Source organism: Myotis davidii, unplaced genomic scaffold (genome assembly GCF_000327345.1).
Source record: "Myotis davidii unplaced genomic scaffold, ASM32734v1 scaffold228, whole genome shotgun sequence".
NCBI classification, from domain to species: domain Eukaryota; kingdom Metazoa; phylum Chordata; class Mammalia; order Chiroptera; family Vespertilionidae; genus Myotis; species Myotis davidii.
This window is the reverse complement of record NW_006300104.1, coordinates 55,686-63,334: the sequence shown is the minus strand read 5'-3', so window position 1 is coordinate 63,334 and position 7,649 is coordinate 55,686. Positions and strand designations below refer to the sequence as shown.

At 44.2% G+C, this 7,649-nt stretch overlaps 1 protein-coding gene across 1 annotated transcript in view; it reads left to right on the top strand.

Annotated features, from left to right (window-relative positions):
* PCSK5 (proprotein convertase subtilisin/kexin type 5) overlaps positions 1 to 7,649 on the top strand; it is a 416,138-nt gene that overhangs the window by 393,934 nt on the left and 14,555 nt on the right. Inside the window, exons 33-34 of the mRNA XM_006776508.2 lie at positions 2,972 to 3,149; positions 4,860 to 5,077. Of these exons, the coding sequence (XP_006776571.2) occupies positions 2,972 to 3,149; positions 4,860 to 5,077 (396 nt within the window). The remainder of the gene's footprint in view (positions 1 to 2,971; positions 3,150 to 4,859; positions 5,078 to 7,649) is intronic.

The window sequence follows — 7,649 nt, the reverse complement described above, 5'->3', positions numbered from 1 at the left end:
ACGCTCTGTCCACTGAGCCAAACTGGCTAGGCTTAGCCTTCTTTAATTTGACACATTTCCACAGACTTTTTGTTTGGTAATGTTGACATTTTAGAAGAACACAGTCCTAACCTCCATTGGGGTTTGTGTGACATTTCCCCAGGATTAGATGGAGATTATACATTCTCAGCAGGCACACTACATAGCTGTTATGTCCTTCTGGAGACACACGACAATCACCTACCCGCCCATCTACAGTGATGTTATCCTGTTCAGGGTGCTGCCTAATTTCTCTACTTTGTAGTTACTATTTCCCCTTGTGATTAAAAAGCAGTCTGTGAAGAGACATTTTATGAACATGTAGATATTCATCACCTCATCAAAATTTCCCCTTGATTTAGCATCTGTTGATTAATACATCTTCTTGAACACAGTATGTCACAGTGTGGGGTTGGCCACCTCCAGCAGGCCACCTGTGAAGGTTACTGCTAATGTGAGGCAATGTCCTCAAGTTTCCAGGGATACCATGATTGGGCTTAACACAGGTATGGGAGAAAGAAAATGAAACAAAACTCCACTGAAGTGAAAAAAGGAGCAATGAAGGTTTGTGGGAAAGAGAAGAAAGAAGCAAGTATGCTGAAGACTGAGAAAATGTTAGAGTTCCTCAACCCAGCAGAGCAGACCTGAGAAACAAGACACTCAGAGTAGAAATAGGTAACAATTTCTCCTCTTCTTGTTGAGATGTCATCACAAGGGCACCATTCCCCTGGTAAGACACAGGGGTAGATTTCCTCCTATCACTCCTAATCACCTCCCAATAGAAGACTCTCTAAGACACCAGTCTTCTCCATCCATCCACTTTAGTGCCACTTACACAAATCTCAGTGACCTCTCTTCCCTACAGTTACTGCTTCATGAAAACATTCCAGATCTTTATATCATCCAAACACCAGGACCTTCTTTTCTAATTATCCCCAACTTTTAGTGCTACCAGTGACCACCTCAGGTGCCTTCACACAGACAGGAAGATGTCTTATCATTACAAGGTAGGTCTTCTCTTAAACTAGGAATATGAATCAGATTAGAACTGAGACTTCAGCACTAAGGTGTAACACAGTACATACTGTGTGATCCTCTCTACACGTCCCCCAAGGGCTGGGCACAGGATGTGTTCAGGCCTGATCTTCTCATATCCTCCCACTCTGTCCCTCACCACTACCCTCTCAAAGGTCAGGCTAGGAATAAACCAGATAATTCCTCCAGAGGTTGTGGTAGACTGAACAATACTAAACCTCCTAAAAACAATATTAGCCCCCTACAAATGCCAGTGTCCTGATCCCCAGATCCTGGGAATACGTACTTAACATGGTAAAAGGGATTTTTGCAGATGTAATTGAATTAATAGTTTTGATTTAGGAGGATTATCCTGGATTATCACAAGGGTCCTTATAAGAGGGAGGCAGGATGATCAACATTAGTAGTTCAAGGCTATGAGATGTCAGAGCAGAGGAACAGAGAGGGAGAGAAGGTTCTATGTTGTGACTGTGAAGATGGAGGAGGAGGAGGCCACAAGCCAAGGAGTACAGGCAAACTCTAGAAGCTGGAAAAGGCAAAGAAAACAGATTCTCTCCCAGAGTCTCTCTACAAGGTGAATAGCCCCCTGGACCCGTTTTAGACATCTCACCCCCACAACTGTAAGATAATACAATTGTACTGTTTTTAGCCACTAAGTTTATGGAAATATGTTACTACAGCAATAGGAAACTAATACAGAGATGTTTCATCTTTAAGGGATCAAGGCTTCCCCCTAGTTAACCAATACTGCAGCTGGACAATGAACCATTTCGAACATCTATCTTTAACAAAATAGCCACCAAATAAACATTGACTGGGGATCTGGCCCTGTGTGTTGTGCTGGAAAATCAGACATGAATGGCATGGCCCTGCCTTCGAGTAGCTCAGAGAGTCTCCCAGTAGAGAGGGTGAGTCCACAGCAGCTCTAATATGAGTCAGCTTTCCCACCAGGGCCTGTGCTTAATGCTATAGTGATGGAAACAAACTGGCTTATGGTCCAGTCTAAACTTGACCAGTGGCTAACTAAACATGCAGGAGAGCCAGACCTCCATTCAGGGAGTTTAAGGTAAAGCTGGGGAAGAAGTTGCCTCTAAGAAGCGTGAGGTAAACTGCAAAGCCAGCAAATCTCAGCTCTTCGCTTTCTAATTAAACCCCCCTCAATCTCCACCCCTAAACGTTAATGAGGACGCAGAAAAGACAAGAATCAGCAGCTCCCCTAGGGTTAGCGAGGAAGGACTGGGGTGATGTGGGCCTAAGCAACTCAACTCCAATTCATCTCTCTACACAGAGCAGATTTAAGGTTTTAATTTAATTTTTTAAATACATGGGCAAAGCAGAGTCTCACTGCCAACAGAACTTGGTGTCATGATGAAAATGCTTTATATCTGTGCTCATGCAACTGAGGAACTGAAGTTTTAATTTTATTTCATTTTAAATTCATTTAAATTTCAAGAGCAATAGTGTGTGGACAACACAGCAGAACAAAAGATAAAATCTGATATATAGGAGGGAACACAGTCAAGGCTAGAAATAGAAAGCTGAGGTTGTGGGAAGACATCATCACACTTTCTGCTTTCTTCAATGGAGCCCTGACTCACCCCTGCCTTAAATGGGCTCCCTCTCTTGGGAGACCCCCTCCATCCTCTAGCTCATTTTTACAGACTGGTTTCTATCATGCCCAACATGGCCAGTCCACTCTGACCCCTGTTTTCTCTCAACTCCTAATGACATTATGGCTGAATCTATTTCTTGGATATACATCTTAGTTCCCAAGGATAGCCATCAGCCCACAGGGATATTGTCTCATTCCTCGTGCATCCCCCCTCCACCATGGTACACAGTGGAGAGCATGCAGAGGAGGTTTGGGAGATATGTGCCATACTTAATACCAAGACAGACTCTTTTCCTCCCTTGGCAGACATGACCTGTGTGCAGGACTGCCCTGAGGGCTACTACACTAATGAAGACAGCCACCGTTGTGACCCCTGCCACAGCTCTTGTAAGACATGTGAAGGGCGACACAGCACACAGTGCCTCTCCTGCCCACCAGGCTGGTTCCAGATGGGAAAAGAGTGCCTGCCCCAGTGCAGGGAAGGGTAAGTTGTTCAACCCACTTTTCCCTCATTTAATCCCATAAGCAATCCAGATCTCACTATTAGCAAACCCATTTTGCAGATGGGGAAGCTAAGTCTCAGAACACGTATATATTGGTAAACAGATTGAAGTCTCACTGCCAGTAAAGGACAAAGATGAGAGAGTGCAACCCAGGCCTAACAGTGTCCAAAGGATTTCTGCCAGTTCAGAGTAATGAAAAGGGAAACAGGGGAGGCAAGTGACCCAGCAAGAGAACACAAAGGGTCAGATTGTGAAATCAGACTCGCATGCCAAACTTCACTAACAATTCAAAGGCTGCAAAGCAATCACAAGAAAGAGGTGACGCATTCTTCCCTTAGAGAAATTCAAGACCATGAACGTATGTTCTTTCTCTTCTGCATTTGGATTTGTTCTATCACATTTAATATGTGATGTCTAAGCAATGTATGTGTAATGTTGCTTTCACAAAAGGAACAATTTTCAGTTAAATATCTCCATTTAATTCTCCGCTAATTCTCTAACCTGCCATGCCCTGCTTAAACTCTCAAGTTACATGTTTAATTGCCATAAGCAACCTAAACACATGGATGTATCCTTTTAAAAGCATTTTACTGATAAGAACTCTATTATTTTTCTTTTTTTTTAACAAAAGGCCTTCTGACAAGCATATTTGGAAGAGGATTTGACTAGGTCATCGTTTTTTTACCCTCAGGCATCCCCGCTGAAGAGAAAGATTGATTACAGGCCTGTTGCTAACTCTTCCTTCCCTAACCTAGAGCACGGAGAGTTTCCAGACTCAGATTGAAAAGCTGTAACCTTAACCTTTCCCCAAATGCTTTTGCCCAAATTGGCACATCTCTTCAGTTCTATAGCAATCACTGTTTGTATGACTCATTTTAGTGCTATACACTGCCTTGTGTTTTGATTTACCTCATTCATTTGCTCTTTCATTCAACACATGCTTAATGAAGAATACTTTATATGTATAAGGTAAGACAAAGATTTTTACCTTCAAGAGCTTATTCTTCTTACCTATCTCTTCCCCAAAAAATGACAAGCTCTTGGAAGAAAAACACCTCTCCTTTTTCACACATGTTACTACAACCATCAGCACAGAGGCACACACATTGCAGCCCTCAAAACACACCAGCCACACTGGATAGATGCAGAATGGGCTCTGCCAGACGAGAGAGGGGCTGGACCTGCCTACCTTGGCCCTTCCCCTTCATCCTAATAAGTGCCTGAAAAATATCTGTACCCCATACAAAGTGTCTCCATCTTCCTCAAATCAAGTCATAAATATTCTTATGCACAAAAAGGGAGTATAATTCGGTCATCTGAATAGATTGCATGCACTGGGCCTCTAGTATGTAATAAGAACTAAGTCCTTTTATATGTGTTATCTAACAATTCTCACAAATAGCAGGGGAGAGGCTGTAATGCCTAATTTACAGAAAAGAAAACTGAGAATCATTAGATTTATTATCATAGTCAGTAACAATTCTAATGAGAAAAGGTAATTCGCCCAGTTTATAAATTAAGCTTGTGTGGCTAACCATGATTTCCCAAAGCTTAGAATATGGTCTTCGCAGGAACATTGGGGAACTTGTTCCCCAGCACATGTCATCAGTCTGGCTCAAATAAACTCACAGAAATTCTCAAAAGAAAAAGGAAAAAAAGAATTTAGTCTTTGCTTCCCTCCTTGGTTGCAGATATTATGCAGCAAACTCCACTGGACGGTGTGAGAGATGCAACAAGAGCTGCAAGGCCTGCAGGGGCCCGAGGCCCACCGACTGCCTGTCTTGCGATACATTTTTCTTTCTGCTCCACTCCAAGGGCGAGTGCCGTCGCACCTGCCCAGATCATTATTATGCAGACCAAAAGACACAGACCTGTGAGAGATGCCATCCGACTTGCCATGAATGCAAAGGTAAGCGTGCATCTATCCTTTTGCACGTGTGAATGGAAAAATACAAAGTTTCCCTTCCTGCTTAGCCCCTCTTGTTTCCCCACCACCTTTGGTTGGTCCTTTTGCTTGACCACCTCATAACCAGTCCTCCAGCACAGCACCCTCTGTACTCTCTCAGCTTCTGCATCTGCCCTCTGACCTGGGCTACTCCTGTACCACACCGCTGCCTCTTCAGATTGTATTATCTCCTCCAGGAAGTGTTTTACACCTACTCTGTCTTCCTTCTCTACCTGTTGATCTTGGAATCTTTTCTCCCCAGTGAAAGTTATTTTCATTACTTCAACTACTTAAAAAATCTGCCTCAAACTCTCCCAAGCTCCATTCCGAGTTTCCGGATACCTACTTATCTGCCCCAGAGATCCTTAAAATCAACATGTCCCAGAGCAAACACAACCTGGGTTTCCTCCGATATTTACTCTTCCTGTTAAGGGACCCACTGTGCTCTCCCCCCGCCCCAGGTCATCCTGTACAACAGTACCGGAGTGACCTTTCTAAAATCCCTATCTGCTCACTTTCCTCCATAGCTTGACAGAGAAATGTGATCATGATGAATCCATGATAACTCTCTGGATAAAAAAAAAGGGCCACATCAAAGCTAACTAGCTCAGGGGAGTCCTGCATGGAGGGCCTTAAAAAAACTCAGAGACTTGCCCTAACTAGCTTGGCTTAGTGGATTGGCTTCAGTCGGCTTTCAAAAAAAAATCAATAAATATATATATATATATTAAAAACAAAAACAAAAAACTCAGAGACCTAAAGTAACCACATACGATGATTTGAACATAAGAATTTCTAACTAAAAGAGAGTCATAAAGGGTAGTCATGTCCTAGGCCAGTATCTTCCTTGACAAAGGTCAGTCTTTACCGTAAGTGAGCCTGTCTATTGTCTTTTTGCATCTAAGATAGCATAACTTTGAAATGTCAGAGTACTCCTTTTCCAGACCCTTCAAGGCACAACTGCCTGCATCAGAGCACAAGACCACAGATCCCTGACTATTATCTTGTTCCTGAATATCACTTCTATGTGCTGTAAATGTTAAGTATTAATTATCCTGTACCAATGTAGAGAAGTATGTGTTTCTCTAATTTGCCTTTTTTTCAATCCCAGAGATTTCCCCACTTTGCTTTCTCCCATCCCCTTAACTATCACCAATGGATTTCACGTAACCCTCCTAATGTCTCCTCCTTTCAGCCTAACGTACAAAATAAGCAGCAAAACCGCTATTCTCCAGAGCATTTTTCCAACCTATTGAGGTTTTACGTCCCAGCAATTATCATCAGTTTGGCTCAAGTAAACTCATAAAAATTCTCTACAGATTTGGACATTTCTTAGGTCCCTACCTCCTACAATATTTCAATTGACAGCTGGTAGGATACATTCCTGTCATCTTTTTCTTTATGTTTGCTATTCTTAGCCCTTCTTCTATATAAATTTTATAATTAGCATTTCCTCTAAAAAGCCTTCCCTAACCACCTCCACTCTGTGTTCCTTTAGTCCTCTGCGTTCATGCATCTCTTTATTTATTCAACAAATATTTGTCCAGCACTATGGCCCAGACAATGTCATCAGCACCCTCTTTATCAGTGGTTCTCAACTGGGCTGTACATTAGAATCACCTGGGAATCTTTTTAATATCCTGATTTCTGGGCCTCACCCTCCGGAAATTCTGTTTCTTTGTTACTAATGTTGTGGCCCCGCCGCATAACAAAGAAACAGAATTTCTGGAGGATGAGGCGCAGAAATCAGGATTTTAAAAAGATTCCCACGTGATTCTAATGTGCAGCCAAGGTTGAGAACCACTGCTCTATATTCTTCAACAACTACGTAAGAAGACAACTGTGAACAAGACAGACAAGGTCCCTGAAGCGCAAAGGACATATTTTGTAACAGTTTACTTATTCTTTGTCCCACACTGTAAACTGAGGTCCGAAAAGGCACAAATTAATGTCTTACCTTTGTAGCTCTAGCACTGAGCACTGTCACATGGGCAGGCGGAGGCGGGGGGTTGCATCAGCTCCTCAGCAGACGGTGGCAGCTCCAGGATGGGCAGCCATACCTGCTGGGGTCCCTGGGGACATCAGTGAGGTCCAGCCAGTGCAGCAGCCTGGGACCCCGGCAGAGCCCCACCGTGGCAGCAGCTACCGTAGTCCTTGACCCGTCTCGGACAGTGGAGGTCCGCCCTATGTACGGCCTCCACCTCACGCCCATCACAAAGATGACCATCAGCACGGCCCTTCCGCAGCTGAAGCAGCAGGACGGCCATCTCCAGCTGGGAGGCTGCACTGTAGAAAACGCAAGGCTGAGCGCACGGGCCACCGCCACCAGGCGCCCGCCCTCCGGGTTTCCCAGGGCACCGTGGCCTGCATGCGCTTCAAGGGCAGGGTGGAGAGCAAAAGTCTGGTCCAGTCACTCCTGGCCTGCTCCCACGGCAAGGCTGTCCTCAAGGTGCTCGCCACCAAGTTCAAAATCCATGTCCCCACCAGCCACGCCTGGGGCTCCTTCTCCCACGATGCAGCCGGGAGAAGGGCCTAC